Raw genomic sequence first — 19548 nt, 5'->3', positions numbered from 1 at the left:
TTATCAGATTCTTTCTGTAATGTTATAAAAGCCAGTTCACGGACATCTTTGTTTTCCCATGCAGATTTTCACACTTTTTTCTCTTTTTTTCTTTTTTTTTTTTTTTTTTTAATTTCTTCACCAAGCAATCTTACGGAGAGTTAGGCAGACCTATCTGGCTCCAGGTAGCTGAATCCGCTTACAGGTTCACTTTGGGCTCAATTGCTGGAGGTGAGTAATAGTTCTGGTTTCTGTTTGCAAGCTTGGGTTGGTTTAACACCGTCTTGCCACACTACTTGATCTCATTGAAGTTGCATTTCTTGGTTATACATGTAAAAAATTGGAGGGCGGAACCATTTTTGGTTGTGTCATTCCTTTTCTTCCCTTTTTGCTTCTGCGACACTGGAGTGTCCCTCCACAGTCCTCTGAAACTCTACTCCAGTAACCAGTTTCCTTACTGGTAATTCAGATTGGTTTTCTTTGTTCTACACACCTTGTTTTATGTAATAGTGTAATCCATTCTCCTTGAGACTTTTTTCTAGACCTTCAGTATTGTCTTTCCTTAACCGCAGCACATCAGAGATCTTAACCAGCTTGTATACTCTTTGTGTTTAAATAAATGTTGTAGAAAATCATCATAATAATTATATACAATCATCATAATAATTATATATAATGATGTTGCAGAAATAATACTCCAAATGCTTTCTTACAGCTGTTGGTGCTACTGCTGTATATCCCATAGACCTGGTGAAAACTCGTATGCAGAATCAGCGCTCCACTGGTTCAGTCGTAGGAGAGTTGATGTATAAAAACAGCTTTGACTGCTTTAAAAAGGTTTTGCGTTTTGAAGGCTTTTTTGGTCTTTACAGAGGTAAGTGAATAAAAAATATATCAAGGCAGTGATATCAAGGCCCTTTTTTTTAATACCTCAACAGCTAGTTTCTTATGGGAAAACAAGGGAAATTTATATCATGTACAATTTTGCTTCTGTTTCACAGAGCTCAATATTTATCTTCCCTTGGGCGCTGTTCATCATATACAATTGCTGGGAAAAACCGGGCATTTTTTGTTGTTACTGATTTGCTCCTTGCTGCTTAGGCTGTTCAAAGTCCTAATTTCGGGGGTGTGAATGTGTGGACATGATTGTTATTTCACAAACTTTTGGCTGGGGGCTAACGTCAGGAGCAGATTAGCATCTGAGCTATGAAGATTCATTTTACTGCAACTATTTTTTGTTAAAAGATGAAAGACAGTAATTTTGAAATATACCTGTTAAACTGGATGCCAGATCTTATGCCTTATACTTTTGTTGGTAGTGGGATTTGTTTTATTATTTTATCCTGTGAACAAGAACTTGCATCCTGCTGTTGTGTTACTCTTTTATACTTTAAAATAGCAACAGTGGAACTCCTAAAAGTTGTAATTTAAAAAGAGAAAAAAAACTCCTCTAAAATACAGGTTAGGAGTTCAACTTTTTATCAGTTTCATTAGTTAGACTGAAAGCCATCTTATATCTTGTTTTAGCTTAAGAGAAGATTCTGAAAGGGTTTTTATCACATCAATAATGTGACTTACATAGAGAGGATATGCTAGCCAGTCCTCTGAAATTGATATTTAGTTGAATTCTCTGTTTTTAATTGTTATTTCACATAATCTAATGGAGTGCGCAAGTTTTGTAAGGATCAGTAAGGTATTTATTAATTGGCACACATGTTTTTTTTAGTCGGCGCAAAGTCGCTCACTTCTGTGATGGCCACAGCCTGTTTTCTGCTTTGCAAAGTGCTCTGTCCCTGAGGACACTGGACAGTGCCTTTTAAGGACAGTATCTGGGAAGGTTTTGCATGTGGAAGTCTGTGGATTCTGGCTAAAGAGTTTTTTGTAATCTTGCAGGATTTTGCTATGCAAGTGAGTAGAGAGAGGAATATATCAGTGAAAATGTTAATGCAATAGCTGTAATCACCGTAAATTACATCTTACTGGTAAAGCATTTTCTTTTTGTTGCTGAATCTTTCACAAAGGCAAATACTCCTTGAGTTACATTTAGGAGACTGTTTCTACAGTGCTGTTGTATAGTACTGTTTTCTTTCTCTTCTCCCCCGCCCCCCCGCCCATGGTTTTGCACAGCAGCTTCTAAAACTGATCATTGGTTATTTTTATTCTTGTTTTCTAACCTTTCTCAAATGCCCTGAAATCAAGGATTGTTCCATTGATGAGTTAAAAGCAATGCTTTACACTTCAGAAAAAATGTACCTGTTTGAAAGAATGCCAGTTTATTAAACTTTTTAATAGTCTATTTAATAATTGTCTTTAAGATTGTTCAGCATAAAAAGTTAATGTAGTTGTTTTGAAAATGTTACAGTTAATGGTCAGCATGTTCCTAAGGTCTTGGGCTTAGAGTTAGGTGATCTGTGGAAATACGTTAAACTGAAAAACAGAAACGTGTAGGAGTGGCCCGTAGGTGTATTACTGGGTTCTTACATTCCTGAGCTGGGTTGTCCCAGTTGTACTGTAATACAATGGTACAATGTAGTCATGTACTGCAGTTTAAAAAATAGAACTGAATGCCTACTGGAAAGATCATATTTTTAAATGAAAACTTAGTGATTTTTCGTCAAGAAAATTATGACACTTTTGAATCCTGGCATCCAACTTCAGAAGTGATGAAGGACCTTCTCAGGGCCCTCACCAGCAGGCGTGTGGTCCCAGGGTCTCTAGCACAGCCGGTGTCTGCGCCCAGTGAGTTCAGCCACCCAGAATGGAGCGGGAGGATCGGCTTGTGGTGTTTTCTCTGGTAGTTTGGGACTTTTAAAATGTAGGCACTGCAGAACTGTGTTTTCTTTTCATGGTAGATCAGCGATTCAGGCTGGGAGGGCAGCATTACTTTTTGTTATTGCCAACCTTTCTTTGTATTTAATAACTACCTTTCCTCAGCATAGCAAGTCTGTAAATCACACAGAAGGTAATATGTTGGAAGGAAACATTATATTGCATATATTAACTGCTGCTCTTTCTACTTAGGTGTGTTTACTCTGAGCTCCCTTTTAAGGAAGTAGTATAAAAATTCTGCAGGCTGAGTACTTTGGAGATTTTTGAACATTTTAAATGAATTTTTAGCTGTTATTCTTTTCACCTAATACATAGTGGAAAGCTGCATCGATACCGTTTTCTTGCTGTTATCTGATACTTGATATAATTGATGTGGGATTTTTTGTCAGTTCACTGGCAAACCCTTTGGGCAAACTGGTATTCCATAACCATGGAATAACATTAGGTAGTGACCACTTCTAATAAAAATAAGCCTTTTAAGTTTTATAATTTATACATATGCCAAAATGACTGTGGAGAAGGTGGATTTAGAAATAACAGATGCTGTTATATTCTTGTATATTAGGAAGTTAAGACTGCCATCTACTGATTTTTTTCTTAATCCTATTAGTTCCTAGAAGTGTATGTGCTTTTGTGAAATGGCATTTCATTTTGATAGCAGCTATTTTCCAGGAGCATGGGCCTTTTCAAAATCGGTTTCTGTCCACTAATGCTTCCTCTTGGTGAGATAAAAAATGCTTAATATTATAGTAATGGGCTTTAAAGAAGTGCATGCTACCATGTTGGACTGAACAAGAGAAAATCCTTTCTATCCTTAGTTGATTGCAACCTTCAGGTTAGTGAGTCAAGTAGAATTGAGTCAATAATTTATCATAGTCATGTGTGTATCTCACAATTACTCTCCTATTTTAAAGTGTAATTGCAAGCTTTATGGGAAAGTGATATTAAGGAGCTAGAAAAGTCAAACAAACTTATGTAGCAGACATATCCAAGATGTATGTTCAGTCTTTATGCTATATGTTCTGCTTCCAGTTAGTGTAACAGGACATTCTATGTTCAGTTTTTACCCTTTTTTTCCTTCTGTATGGCAACAGCATCAGGTGTTACTTGACAGATCTGGTCACCCTTTTCATGACTATTTTCAACAGAAATCTTAGTATAGGATTGTACTGGTACGAATATGCAGTGCTCTAGCAACATCACATGCTAAATTCCATCCACCTCAAAGGATACCCCATGTGCAGAAAGGCATTTCTATAGAGCTCGTATAATATACTAGTTTCTCTATTAGGAAGATAATGTTGCCTTACGATGTCTTTGTTTCTATAGGCTTGTTACCACAGCTGATAGGTGTTGCTCCAGAAAAGGCTATTAAGCTAACTGTACGTATCTTTATTTTTTTTTTCCCCAGCATCTTTTTGTTTGTTAACATGCACAGGATTTATTTCCTAAAATGTGTGAAAGATGACCACTTACAAGCACTCTAATATATGTGGTTACAATTGTACTTGGTAGATGTTAATAAGAAGGAAAAATGACTTGAAATTGTGTGTAATGTATTGTATCTTTATTAGGTTAATGACTTTGTCAGAGACAAATTTACCAAGAAAGATGGTTCCATTCCACTCCCCGCAGAGGTCCTTGCTGGAGGCTGTGTAAGTATCTGTCCTGTATTCTTAGAAAAAACAGAGTCTTGGTCATGTGCAGTATAGTTGGAATGACAATTAATGGGTGTGCTTTGTCGACTTGAACAGAACTGTTGTTTTTTCTCCCCATCACAAGAATTTTAAAAAGTACTTTTTCATGTTTGGAAAGCTTTGCATACTTCTGAGTTGAGTTCTCTTGGGATTACATGCTTGAACAACTGCATTTGGCCCAGTTTCTAACTTTCAGTTTCAGCAGTGGCTTTATTCACAAAAGGCTAAAGAGAAGGTCCCTTTTCTCCCTTTCCATACTTTTGCTTAGGTTGCTGTTCCTGGTTAGTCTGGAAAGATACAGGTACTCCCTGAGAATGGATTATAGAGATCGTGTTTGAGTTTTCTTCAGCGTGGGGGAGAGCTAGGACAGTTTAAAAAATTTCTTGCTGAAGATTTTAAGAAGGAAAAGAGATGGAGTCTTCAGCTTGCTATATGTGGAATTTTCTGTTCATGAAAATGTGGGAAAGCTGAATGATGTAGTCTTATCTTTCAGGTAACAGAAATGGGTGAATTTTCTCGTTAAATGACTTAGTAGAAAATGTAGATACATTACTCCAAATGCTAAACAGATCCATCATCTAAATATAGTTCAAAACCAAATTGTGTTTTTGTTGAGACTGGGGCTATAATTCAGTGAATGTCTTAGCAATCTGTAAGTGGTTTGAATTTATATTGATGATAGATTTATCTTGGTTTTGCACATTGGCTAATTTCATTTGTGGGATTCCCCAGCAGTTGTTAACCCTATAAAATCTTTAAGGCTTAAGTCAAGTTTCTTTTGTAGTGGAGAACACTAATAACTTCCAGTTGAGTAGGCTGACAGGCTGGTATAAAACCTCCTCAGCTTACAACAAAACCTGGGGCAGAAAGGTTGTTGACCTCTGCAAACTTTTAATTCAAAGAAGCAGCCCTGAAGGGAGGCTGCTTATAGTTCTGCCTGATTGAATTTGGCAGCCTGGTACATGCTTGAGTCTTCACCTGTCAGTGTACAAAGTTTATTTTCTGAGAAATGTGAGAAAGCAGCTGTGAGGTATAGCTAGCAAAATACTAACGCTTGTTTCTGGAAAGCTCAATAACACAGAAGGCACATACAGGTCATTTATAACAGAAGTGAATGTAATTCATTAGTGTTATTCTTTGTGTTGTGCCTAAATTCATTATTAAAATCAAACGTCCTTGTACTGAAATGTATAATATTAAATTCAATTTACATTAGAGCCTTTTCGACTTCCTGGTAGGTACTCCTTTTTCAAAACAACTTTGTTATCTTACTGTAGTGAACATGCAAAAAAATTGGGGAGAAATTTGAGTTTCAGATAAGCTTTTGGAAATTTGGATGTTTCTGTGAAGGTGAGCAAATTTACAATCTGTCCAAACACAACCCGTCTGTTGTCTTTCCTGCCTTTCTTCTAGCTGACTGTCATAGCTGATATTCTCATCTTGTTTTTCAAGATAATACTTATATCACTCAGTCTGGGAGAGTTTTAAACAAAGTTGGCTTATGTGGGAGTGGAGTTGGCCAGAGTTTGGCAACCTCAGGGATATTCTTTTCTTTGTAGCCTTCTCTGGATTATCTGATTTCTTACCAGTTGATGATTTTTCAGTGTTTGTACTGCTGCTTAGTTCCATTTTAGCAATTTCACTTCTTCCTAATATCAGCGAGCCTATAAAGTTTATTATAAAAGTCTGAAAGTATAAGTTGACTAAAGCAATAGCAAGTTGACATGTTAATCTTTATTTTTCTTATCCTCAGTCCTTTTCATCGTCATTGTGACAGCTCTTTTCTGTGTTGACTTGCTTGGAAATGGTATGGATCTTTGCACTTCCGGTGTTCATTGAATACTGTTTTTCTACAAAATATTATGAAACATAGCCAACAATTGCATCCAAGGAAGTGCTACAAGTAAGCTTAGCCCATTTCTCTGTGCAGAAGCACACAAGACTTTCTGTTTGAGTGATGCCACCTTTCTTCATTTTTCCTTTATTCCATTCCTTCTCTCTCCGTTAGTACAAAATGATGGGTGGCTTTGGGATTGTTTGGGTTTTATATATGCCAAAATTATTTTCAGCATCTGGATTTGGTTGTTTTTTGGGCGGGGTTTGGCTTTTCCTTATTGTTTGACACTTAAATATTTTCCTAGTAGTACACTATAAATATAGGCTAAATTCAAAACATGCTTTTTACCTTGTCATAACATTAGAAGAAACAGCATTATGCCCATATGTAGTTTTCAGAAATGTATTTATTGCTGTAGAATCTATGACCATGACTTGTCTGTGTTTAGTGTTGAACCTTCTCCTGATTAACACGAATAATGCACTTTTTCATAATTTCTGGTATGGAACTGGTAGTGGATGAGCAAGATGGGCAAGCCATATTTTCAGCCGTTTTACAGAGTTGACAGCAGAGGCCTTCCTGCCCTTTGAAGACCCACCCTCCCGCAAGCCATACAACAGCACATTGTGCATGCCACCGTCTGCAACCGGGAACCCAAAAAATTCTTGTGAGGAAGTGGAGGCAGCTTGGGAAAGGCTCCAGCACAGCTGGCAAATCCTCCTCCCTGGCTGGCAGTGCCGTGCCAAAGCCCACCTGTGGTGTTACAGGCTTCTGAGACCCACACACGAGGACAGGTGAAACCTTTGGCATTAAGACAGTAGTGATTCCCGAGAACGCACGTAGGCTGTTTGGTATCCTCAGCTCTGGAGTGTCTGCAAGAAGTGCTGTACCATTCACAGGCACGTGCCTCCTCCAGAAACGGTAACTCCAAGAGATTGGATCTCTTTAGCCAAAATCTTATGTCTCAGGCTGCATTTATTTTCAGCTTCTGTAAGGTTATGGAATAAACTCCCCTTCCCAGTAAGAGGAAATGTCTTCATTCGGGTAGCTGTTAACAAAGACATCTGCCCGCGTGGTGGCCTGTTGATAGGGGCAGCTGCCCATCTGTTGTCTTTCCTTCCTCACTGCAGGGCAGGGACCCCCCACAGACAGCCCCTGTGCTCCTGAACCCTGCCTGCCAGCCGCTGGGCAGTGTACCTGTCACTGGGGAGCGGGGGGTCTGCGCTGTCACAGCCCAAGTGCTCCCAGCTGCTCCCAGGCTGGAGCTGCGTTTGAGAAATGCAGAGCAGCTCTGTGGGGCAGCTCAGCTCCAGCGGTCAGGTCATACCTGTCAATGGAAGGGCTCTGCTCCCTGATGGATGAAAATGATATCCCAGTCTCCTGCTTCCCAACAGTGTGCTGGTTTGTTAATAATCAGCAGCACTATCCACACTTACACATGTTCAGAGCAAACAGTTTCTTTCCCTACTGTTACTGTAATTAATTGAATTACATTTCATTGTAATTCAGTGATTAGCCTGCATTCCTGCCTTTGGTGTTCTCAGCTACCATTAGCTTTGGGTTGCCGGGGGACTGGGTGAGGCTTGGGCAATGCTTTCCTGCATCCTGACAGCAGCCAGGGGAGCAGAAAGCACACACCCGATGTGGACGGTGCTGCTCAGAGGAGCTCACACATGAGGCAGGTGAGTACATCGTGCATGACAAGGTGCTGGAGAGTGATGCTGAAGCAGACATCTAGTGCAATGTAAATGATTTGTAAGCACTGTTACAGTAGACAAAGATTCTGTGATTCTGAGCTGTAATCCCAATGAGTTACACAGGGAGAAATGGATTCTTCCCATCAATGTGCTGTGCACGGTGCTTGGCATTTTGAATGGGTGAATCTTGTTTCATCAGAAAGAGGCTTTTGATTTGTGCTGCAGGGAGGAAAAGGGTGTGGGGTGCCAGGCAGAAAGAAGGGGTCTAAGAACCCTTCTGGGAGTCGTAGGCAATGCATCTGTTGATGATTAGGGGTTGGGATATGTGCCTCTGTGTGTGTGTTTGCACATATATACACAGAGAGGTCCAAATTTACCACTGTTTTAAAAACTTTTATATATTTGAATGTTAAATTTAACATTTAGGCTAAATATTCTGGTATACTTGTAAAAATAATTTTCATACGTGTTTATACATATGTACATACATACTTACAAACATATATATAGGCTTATCAGGCAAATGGAATGTGTCAAAATACTTATTTTTGAAAAAATAATTTAAAATGTCACTGTTTTTGTTTAACAAACACACAAATTTAGAATTATAGCTGTCAGACTACTTCTCCTTCAGAATCTTGAAAATACTTGTAATGTACTTTAAACAGTTAAAGTTAGAAGCAGAATTAAACTTTACTGCTTTATGTTGATCTCTGCGGTGGACATTTAAAGGGAGGAAAAAATGATTGTTTAGTAAAAGAGATGGGAAGCTTATTGTAGGTGCATGAACGACAGCTTTGCCTTGAGAAAGAAGCACAAGCTCTTTTGATGTTTTTAAACCAGACTGTTTTAAGTAACATCTTATTTTAGCTGCTTGGATGGGACATAGTTATGGTCCAGGATGTGGTGGTTTCAGAAAGGAAGGAAGGAAGGGCTCGAAATAGGCCTCTCCCCCGTTGTAGCATTTGCCTCTCGGGTGGAATTGGAAAGGGCAACAGGTCTCATGTTGCAGGGTCATTTGTGTATTTCCTTCAGCCTTTGGCATGTCATGGGGCGTTTGCTGTGGGATCTCAAACTACATCTTTTCTCTCATAACCTTTGCTGTCAGATTTAGTTCCTTTATTTGCTCCTTGTAGAGTTATTTTACATGACATTAAGGTTAAGTAGAAGCTTTTATTACTGATATTTTTGATGTGTATGAATAACCTCCATTCAGAAACAAATTTGTCAACCTTTTTAAAAGTGTCTGTTGTAATTTATGTGTGAAGAGGGGTTTTTATAGGGGGAAAATCTAGATTTAGTGCACCTTCTCCAAAAGAAATTCAAGGACTGCAATTTATACCTCTGAGTGTATATACATAGGCATGTGTATTTAACATACATAGCTGACAGCTGAAGTAAGATACGTTGAAAAAGAATGATGATGATTGCCAGTGATTTGCACAGGAGCATGGAGATTTGTATTGCAACCCTGCGTGCTGCCGGTACATTTTTATTTGGAGATCCTTTGTACCATTCTCCTCTGCTTCTTCCTCTGCTCCCCAGGCAGTACTATCCCCTGCCTCACACATGCTTCATCATGTAGAGAGGCGAATCTTCAAAAGAAAACACAAGCAAACAAAAAACAACCCTCACTTTATTTTTACTCAATGAAAAAGTGAGTTTTGTTGTGTTAACCTGTCCTGTATTAAAATCAATGCTTGTCTTATCTGTACTTGTGATACGTCTAAGGATCTCACTCATTCGTGCAACTCCACTGAATTCAGTGCTCCTCTTCACAGGAATCAAATCACTGCTGTGCAGAAAACTTTGCTGAGCTCCAGGCATAACTGTGTGAAAAGTCAGGACTTGGACAGAAGTACATGTTGTTAATAGGGGTATTTAACTGGGTATCTTGACAGTTACGGCTCTTTTTGAGAAAGCTGCCTGTTGAGAAGTTTTTCAATACTGAAAATACTCAATGTGATAATGTAATTGAAGGACTTTTCAGATGGTTTTCTCCTGATAATATAAGCATATATTAGGGTTTTCCTTTTCTTTTGCTCATCAAGCCATAATTTTCGATCATCAAGCCATATTTTAATATTAATATTGTCGTAATATATAATTCTGTATTAACTATATACTATTTGTGACAGTATAAATTTAATTAGCCTTGCTACTAAATTATTAAAATGTGTTTAGAGTCTTCTCTTTTCATTTCTGTATCAGGAGAGGGCTGTTGCTGATTTTGACAGAAAGGTAGGCAGTTGTGCACCTAGGAGAGGAGAATGTTAATTGCAGGAAGATTGACTTCAGGGTAGAAAATAGAAATGTTTACGAAATGGCCTATTTGTGTTTCTATGGTGGGTATTAGGCAAATAGGAAGACTTATTTTGGCTGCTCTGCGGGAGGCGCTAATTTATAACATTCAGAATAAAAAATGGAATTTCACATATGTATGTAAACAAAGAATGCATATTTAATAGGCAGGTTGCTGGTGAGTTTCTAGCTTAGTGAATTTCTAGCTTAGATTTTAAATTTGAAGTTATTTTTTGTGTAGTGCATTGTGTTACATAGTAAGAGCATTCTGCTTAATGTTTTATCTACCAAAATTATTTTTAAAAATGATGTAGAGCGATGATAAGCATTTGAAATTGGTTTTCTGTTTAATACAGTATGAACAAAAAAATTGGTTATCCTTTAACAGAACTCGCCAGATGTGAATTTTATAAATTTTCTTGAGACTGGAATTTTGCGTAGCAGGACAGCCCTTTCATCTTGCACGCAAGATGTGTATGAGCTGGAAGGAAAAGGCGAGATGAGAAGTAAAGGGAGCCTGAAAATGGCTTTGGACATGAGTGGTGCCAGGTGGCTGAGTAAACACAGTGCAGTAAGTCCAAGAACAGAGAAGATGGGATCAGTTTGGAGGGGTTGGGAGTCCTAGTGATCTTCCTGGTGGTTGCAATAAATGTCGACAGAAATGTAGGCTTTGATTTTCTGTCAGAGGGATGAAGAAGTGAGGGAATAAAACGAAGATTAACAACTTGGACTGATTATTTGAGTGGGAAGTGTTGAAGACAGTAACTACTACAGTGGGGATAATTAATCAAATGCAGGGGTTGGTCTCCCACTGTTTGGGTCAAGGTGCTTTAGTAAAACCATAACAGTGATGATTTTAAATGTCAATGTTGAATGCAGTAATGAATGGGGCTTGCAACAGAAGGATGGCAGTGTGTTCAGTAAAGGTTCAGTGAAGTGTTGGATGCTTGATCAGTGAAGACTCTTGATGCTTCATGCCCCCGTCTTGTAGGTGCTACCCAAGTGCTTGGTCATTCTCAGTGGGAGCTGCTGAGGTTTGCAATGCTCATTTGTTTCAAGTCTAGAATAATTCAAGCTACTGGCTTCTAAGGCTTGCTTCAGGGCTAGTCTCAGGTTTATTCTGCAGGCTGCTGGAGAGAGGAAGATTGTGCTATGGGCAGGAAGGATTGGCGTTCATTAGTTCTGAATCAATTAGCAGAGAACACCATGTGTGCTGTCCAGGAGATGCTGTAGCATATATTGATTTTACTTCACACACACACACCCGCGGCATCACAGAGGGTTTATTTCCTGGGCAATTTAGAAGTGGAAAAAGGCTTTAATTGCAGATATTCTGCATTTTTTCCTTCACTAAAGTTTGATGCCTTGGAGAATACCATCAGGATTAAGAGGAGCTTTTAGATTATGGGAGAAGTGCTTTTTAAGTTTGTCTGTATTCAAGTGGTTATATGCCATAAATTTTAAGGAAGTGGTTTTAATTTTTAAATGAAAACGGGTGGATTAGGAAGAGGGGGAGAAAGAAAGCTTAGTAAAATTTAGCTGTTTTGTGATGAACCACACACTTCTCCAGAAGTGAATGGTAGTACCTGTAGCAATTCAAGGAGAAATCTGAGACATATTTGAAAGTCTTTGGTTAAAGTGTAGAATCTGAAGCAGCTCTTGCTGGGAAGTTTGCAAGACAGTCCTTCAGCACTGCTAACGGAATATTTCCTGCATGTAAAATCTGTAATGCTCGGCTCAGAGAAAGATATGACTCCTGTTTCTGTCTAGTATCATATTGTGAAATGTTACTCTTCCTATTTAAATTTTATATTTTGTTTCCACTTAAGACAATTAAAGGCTGCTAAACAAAACTCCAAACATCTTTTCTACTGATTTAAAATTACACCATTAAATGCAAATTTGCCTTTTAGACAGCATCACCACTAAATGCAAATAACAAGTCTACACATTGATGATTAATTATTATTGAAATAATGTAAGGTCTTGTTTATATGTGTTTGATGCTCTAGTAGCACAAATCTAATAATTATTTTAGTTTAGTATTTCATGTCATACCTGATAGACTTTTAAACACAGCCACAACTTCTAGAAAGTGATGTCAAGGAGAAAAGCAGAGTCAGATGGAATTAATCCACCTCTGTGGACTATGAAGATATAAATGTGAAAATTTATTTCATACAAACCCATGATTTCTGATTTGGGGCTTTTAACTTCCAGACAGGTGCTTTATTAAAAGATGTCTCCTGTATTTTTCCATGAGAGCGTCAGCCAGTGCAGTGAGAAGTGAAGACACTCAGCACCTAGCAAAAGTCAACGTGTCACCACATACTCTAGTAATGCCATTTACTTTCTTTTTCTTTTGGCTTGCAGGCAGGAGCTTCCCAGGTCATCTTCACTAATCCTCTGGAGATTGTAAAGATTCGGTTGCAGGTAGCAGGAGAAATTACTACAGGACCTAGAGTCAGTGCCCTCTCTGTTATAAAAGATTTAGGCCTTCTTGGTCTTTATAAGGTATGTAGTTCTGCTTTGAATGGCTTCATTGTTTTACATTTTATGCTAAACTTTTACACCGCTGAACCAAAGACTGTTAAAAACAAAGACATCTTTTGAATTTAAAACCAATCTCTTCCTGCAGGGCAACTCCACAGTGGAAAACTGAAGAAAGCCCACTTCTATATAAATGGCAGTGGGATACAAAAAATACTCCCCCATTCTGTCCTTTGGGCTTTTATGCCAAGCTGCAGGGAGTCCTGTATTGCAGACCTGCTGGCTTCTGGCACTGATCATTTCATTTGGTGGCGTTTGTGAGAAGTTTCTTTGGCTTTCCCTGTGTGTTTTTCTTGTGTTTATTTTGAATCTCTCTTATCCCTATTGTTGTCTTTGCAGCAGGATATTCTCTTTGTCTTAATAATTTGATGAGAGTGAAACAGTAGTGGAGTTTAGTAGGATTCTGATTTTTTAAGAGTCTAAGTGCTGGGATTTGTCAATAACAAATTCCATGACAAGAAAAGCCCACACTATACTGTACTGCAGCAGAGTGCCAGTCAACAGATTCCTTCCCCGCAGGTACACTGACTACCATCATTACATATCAGGTGTAATGGAGCAGAAGCTGTTAGTTTTCTTAAACCAGGAAGAGTATTTCTTCCTGTATCTTCTGCCAGTGCAAGGGGTAATACGTAAATTCAGCAGTTATATGAGCTGTGTACTTACAAAACATTGTTTTACGTGGTTTGTCCATAGACCTGCAATGATACTATAAAAATGTGCAAATTTACTCCTAGACCTGAAGCTTTTGGTTTGAATTCAGTAGATGAAATTCACGACCATTATATTTCGTGAAGATCACGGGTGTTCTGGTACATGAGACAAGATTAGCATTTCAGTTTGCAGTAATTAAACAACTGAGCTTACTAAAAATTCTACTGTTCCTTAGAATTGCCTTATCACATGTGAATAACCGTAAGAACTCATTTTAGAGCATAAACTATCTGACTGAAAATAATGGAAGGAACGACTTTATCAGGTCTGCTGCTTAAGCAAAAGAGAGTTTGTAATGTGTGCTGTCTGCTAACGTAACTGCTGGGTGACTGGCCTCAGGTGGGTCCATTGAGTGGAGGCGTCTGGCTTGGAGTATCACAGGTGGGTATTTGGGCAAGGAGCCATGTGTTTATAACATACATGCTTTCAGGGCATGCACGTGAGGTTTTTGGATATGCAGGGGCTCATTTGAGCTTTGTACAGAGGGAGTTATTTTAGTTGGTAACAGACTGATGACTGAAGTTACTAAAAGGAGAATATTAGATATGTTTAATTACGAGTATTCCACTGTTTTTACAGCATGCAAAGTTCTGTTAAGGAACTCTCTAGAACCAGTTTGTGGCCAGGAGCTACTCCTTGCAGTATTATCATAGGCCATAGTTTTGTCTCCCCATATCTTCCCCTTACTAAACGGCTCCCCTTTTGTGGCAGTTTCCCTCTTTTTGCTGACTGTCCAGTGCAGCCTCTTCAGTCAGCCAGGTGACAATCAGTGGAGATCAGTGTGAGGTCTTACAGTCCTCGCTGCTATTTTGGTAGCGCTTTTGTGTTTGGTGGAAAAATGGCACGCAAGGACTTGTCTTGCTGCTTGGTGCTTGTGAGTTGTTGTCAGGCAGACGTAAGGACAGACCTTTCTCACTCTCTTCATCACGTTTGGACACACGCTATATAAAAGGCATTTATCCTAGGTGCTGATGTCATGTACTGGTTACTGGAATTAGACAGGAACCTTGCATCTTCTTCATTCTAGAAACTGAATTTAGATGTGCTTTATTCTTTTTCAAGTTCAAACCTACATCTCTTGTTTCCCAAGACATTTTATTTTCTGTGTTATTTACCTGGTAGATCAAAGGAGTTGGTACTTCGTGGGATCAGGCTGCTTGCTAGGTATCAATTTTAACCTTATTTACAAAATTTATTTATATTATGTCTCTTTTCTGTGTGACAGGGTGCCAAAGCATGTTTCCTCAGAGACATTCCCTTTTCTGCAATCTACTTTCCTGTTTATGCTCATAGTAAACTGATGCTTGCTGATGAAAATGGCCATGTGGGAGGGCTTAATCTCCTTGCAGCTGGAGCCATTGCAGGTAATTTTGCAGAACATTTTCCAGAAGTAACTTTTTTTCTTTTAGTGAGCAATATTTAATATTCATTCAGTAGCCCCAACTAAAGGAAGGGTACTGTACCATTGTATCTGATTTAATCTAAATTTGATCACTGTTATCCTTAGTGGGAGGCGATGTAATTTTGATGAGAGCTAATTACATTTGCATAATGTGGATAAACAGCGTAATGCAGCTCAGCAACTTGTAGTCAAATTGATCTGTCTGTCTCAATGGGGTTTTACTTGTTACTGTGCTCTCAGAGTTGAAGGCTAATTTGAATCTTTGATGAACATTAAATGAGAGATCAGAAGAGCTAAGAAGAAAATGACTTATCTAGTTTTGGATTCCTGAATTACTGAGAAAAAACTTTGTTTAAATGTAATTGCTAAAAATAGGGCATTCGTTTGTAAAGAAAGTGAAGTTAAGGTATTATACTCTGAAATTTTAAATATTTTAAGGCATCTCAAAAATGTCAAGGAGAAAGAAAATATGCAGCTGTGATAAAAAGGTCTGTTTTACTAACTGGCAAGCAGTATAAAAATACCAGATGTAAGAACTGTAGTGGTGGATATTTAAAAATGCAGACAGAGATGCTCCACTGCTGAGGATTAGATCACTGGGATGACAACCAGGTATCTTCAGCCTCTCAATGGTGAATGATTCAGTGTTGGAATCTGTGCAGTTTACAAACGTCGTTGGGCTGAGCAGACCCTCAGTGACTTGTTACAGTTGTAAGGAATCTCGATCTGTACATCAGTCATGAGCCGGCTGTGTGTAAAGAGCAGTTTCCCGTACCGGGCTTGATGCAGAGCTTGGCTGCACCTGCTCTTTGCCACTTGCTGTGTTCCTCATGCCAGAGGGAAGGGAGAGACCCGCCAAGAAACCAGTAACAGATTTGTAGCCCAGCTTATTCTCAAGTAATGCAAAGCTGCCTGAAAAGGCAAATTATTTAGCTTACTGCACTCATAGAAGCACATCTAAATCTTATTTAACTTGTATCTCATATAAAGACTTACTCTCTCTATTTTTAGATTGTAAACTTCACAGCTTCTCTTCATGTGTTTCTGGGTCACTCATACTAAGTGATGAACCTATTAGAAATGTGTGTAAATCTTGTAGGCCTAGTTTCATAGTGTGTACATGAATCTGCCTTTCTGAATTGCAAGTTTCAAATTCTTGATTGCTTGCTCTGTTCTGGTTATGCACACACAGCAGAGGGAATAATCTGGTCTGAATGCATGTGCCTGTAAAGGAAAATCTGCCTATGGTTGCTATTAGTGTGTACTTGTAGGTGTGACTACATTGCTTCTGTTTTCTTTTTAAACCTCCTGAAGTGGCCAGCAGCGCTTTAGAGTTCATGATCACTTAGGCAAATCAGCGACCTGTTAATATTTTTAATTCAGTAGTAACCAATTGGAAAGGTTCAACAGAAATCAAAATCAATTCAAAATTCTAAGTCAGAAGATGGTTCCTTTTTGTAAGAGAATGGAATTTTTACAGTATTCAGAAGTATTCAGAAATCTCTCAGATAAACACAGTCACAGACTGTGGAGTATGTTTCTGAAAACTTTCTCCTTTCCTTTGACTAGAAAGCTGAGAGTGGTGCCTTGGAAGTGGAATTTGTTCTGCCATCACTGTTGGCTACTCTCACGCTGCTGGTACCAAGCAGACTTGTAAAACACCTTCCTTGTCCTCAGTCTGTTTGTGGCCTTGCCTAGTGAAGTAAGCAGCATCTGTTCTCCTACAGAACAGTCCGGACAGCAGTACAGACAGATTTCTGTAGAGCAAGTGTCCTAAGTAGTAGTTTTCTTATGAATGGGTGTGTAGGATTTGAGTTCCCAAATCAACAATCTATGTAATTTACAAAATACGTTGTAGAGTATTAGCAAATACAGTGAGGCTGCACAAGCAATTTTAGTCATGGGTATTGCTTATTACATATATAGTGTTTGTGTGAATTTAAAAACGCCTCTTATCTTTTTGAAACTACTGTTAATGACAGACCTCTAGAAGACGTTGAGAAAATTGCTGTTGATAGTCTATTATTTTATTTACTATCAGTTATAGCCTTTAAATTTAGAAGAAACTCAAAACTATCACACCACACACAAGCTTATATTATATATCAAATGTAAGAACTTGCACTTTTAGTCATGTCTGATCCTTGCAAAAAATATTAAAGTTTGCAGTCGTATTTTTCAGTTAGAAGTGTTCCATCTTTTACAAGACACTTTGTGCAGATTAAATGTGGTTTTCTTCTAAAAGGTGTGCCTGCTGCGTCTTTGGTAACCCCTGCTGATGTCATCAAGACAAGACTGCAAGTGGCAGCTCGCGCTGGTCAGACAACATACAGTGGAGTTATTGACTGCTTTGGCAAGATCCTAAGGGAAGAAGGCCCATCGGCTTTTTGGAAGGGAGCTGGAGGTGAGAAACACACTCTGAATATTAAGGCAGACCCCGAATCTGCAAATTAGCACTTGCGTTGTTATGGACTCAAATTAGAGCAGTATTTACAAGGTCTGATTCTGAACATAACATCTTGTTAAAAACGTTTAGCTTCGCTCCTGAGAAATTATTTTCTTTCTTTGACACTATGATTTGTAATATTTAACAGCTCGTGTGTTCAGATCTTCACCCCAGTTTGGTGTTACTCTGGTCACTTACGAACTTCTGCAGAGATGGTTTTACGTCGATTTTGGAGGCCTGTAAGTCAAGTATTTGCTTTTTAGCTTGCACAAAAAAACCCAGCCAAGTTAAAAAAAATATAAATTTTTTTCATGCATGGGACCACTTACACTTGGTGACTTAAGAGCACCTGTACTTAAAATTACAGTATGCAAAAAATCCCATCCTTATATAATTGAAATTTGTATGCTACTTCTAAGCAGATCAGGAGATAAGGAGCCATCGCGTATTTGTTTTAATACACCACATAAAATTTGTATTTCCATTGTAGCAAGATATTTTGTTCATTTTCCCTGTGTCACTGGAAGTTAATTTACAAAGCTATCAGTAAAAATGTAACTTCAATCTTGCCCTTGATTTCCCGTTAAGTAGCTGAACTTGACCATAGCAGTGAATTAATTAAGGTCAGCTTTGACAGTCTCCCATACTCACACAAAAGCCTAAAGTATTTAGTCTAGATTTCATAGGATTATTTGGACTTAAGAAAACACTTCAAATAAAGGAAAGGCTTTTTTTCTCTTTCTTTTTTCAAACAGCAAACCTCCTGGATCAGAGCCTACCCCAAAATCTCGAATTTCAGATCTTCCTCCTGCTAACCCTGATCACATAGGTGGATACAGACTTGCTACAGCTACGTTTGCTGGTATAGAAAATAAGTTTGGTTTGTATCTTCCGAAGTTTCGACCTGGCATCACTCAGCTCAAGCAAAAGGTAGCAGCTGAACCCGGAAAAGATGTTTCGACCTAACAAAGTAACGCAGTGGAAAAAGTTCAGGAGAGTAGTACTGTATTTTTTGCAGTCAGCTGCATGTTCTAGCTGAACTGAGCTTGCAACTCTATTTACTCCTTTCTAATATTAATACATACCTGCAGTTGTTTATTTGCACACAAGGAACTGATTGAAGCGGTGGTTCTATGCCTTGTTTTAACCAGTGGCATGAATCTGTACCTAGACTTTGCCTTGCACAGCTTGCGTTTAATGTTACTGTACATATTGTACATCTTTGTACAGAGACATCATGGCATCTATACACGTACGTTTATATAAGGGGCATTGCAGTTCAAAATGGTTGACATGTACAGAATGTTTTGAAGGTGTTTTGTTAACAATCGTGACAATAAAACATTTAAAAACACTTAAGTCACTTCATTGTGTTTATGGAAAAAGTCCCGTGGGATTTTTTTCTTCCCTCCACAGATTATGGATCACAGATTAAAATTTAAGATTAGATGCGCCCATTTAATGAACGTCCAGTACAGGACACAGCTTCTGAAGGATGCAGTTCTCTGCTAGGTACAGCAAAGGTTTTAAAATGCAAGTAAGTGTAAGAGAAGACAGTAATTAGATGAGCACGTGCAAGATTTTATTTTTGCAGCACTACTTTGTAACAAGGAATTTCCTCGAAATACATGGTAATACTAAGCCTGTAATAGATGTTACCGCTATGGTAGCATATTTAAAAAACAGAAATATTTGCCAGTTATTAGTTGACTCAAGAAATTTTACAGGAATTAATACTCAGTGTTTTTCTTCCAGAGGGGAAAACCATTTTATTAAAAAAAAACAACCAACCAACCAACAAAAACCCAACACATTATCTTTATTTTTAGATTGTTTTGTTATTGAAATATTAGGTCATTCTGCAGGGGGAAAAGACTTACTTTTATATTCTTTTTAAATACAAAACTGATTGTTTAGACTTCCAGTTGAGTGGACTGCGAAGAAAGAGGAGAAAGGAAAAGCGTGAACTACTTCTGACCTAGTGTCTGCCGAAAGTTTATCTGATGTGATTTTTAAATGCAAAAATCTCAGAGGAAATAGGAGAGTCTGGATTTCTACAGTCCTAGAAGAAAAATAGTCCTACCCCTACAGCCAGA

General features: G+C 38.4%; 1 protein-coding gene across 1 annotated transcript in view; it reads left to right on the top strand.

The window, feature by feature from the left end:
- Positions 1–18815, top strand: part of SLC25A12 (solute carrier family 25 member 12) — a 49815-nt gene extending 31000 nt beyond the window's left edge. Inside the window, exons 10-18 of the mRNA XM_065840837.2 lie at positions 126–210; positions 695–853; positions 4138–4190; positions 4383–4463; positions 12714–12854; positions 14830–14968; positions 17252–17410; positions 17601–17691; positions 18208–18815. Coding sequence (XP_065696909.1) covers positions 126–210; positions 695–853; positions 4138–4190; positions 4383–4463; positions 12714–12854; positions 14830–14968; positions 17252–17410; positions 17601–17691; positions 18208–18418 — 1119 coding nt within the window. The 3' untranslated portion in view covers positions 18419–18815. The remainder of the gene's footprint in view (positions 1–125; positions 211–694; positions 854–4137; positions 4191–4382; positions 4464–12713; positions 12855–14829; positions 14969–17251; positions 17411–17600; positions 17692–18207) is intronic.
- The last annotated feature ends 733 nt before the right edge of the window (positions 18816–19548 follow it).

Source organism: Patagioenas fasciata, chromosome 7, assembly GCF_037038585.1.
Source record: "Patagioenas fasciata isolate bPatFas1 chromosome 7, bPatFas1.hap1, whole genome shotgun sequence".
In the NCBI taxonomy this organism is placed as follows: domain Eukaryota; kingdom Metazoa; phylum Chordata; class Aves; order Columbiformes; family Columbidae; genus Patagioenas; species Patagioenas fasciata.
The sequence above is the reverse complement of the archived record's forward strand: the minus strand, read 5'-3'. Positions and strand labels throughout refer to the sequence as shown.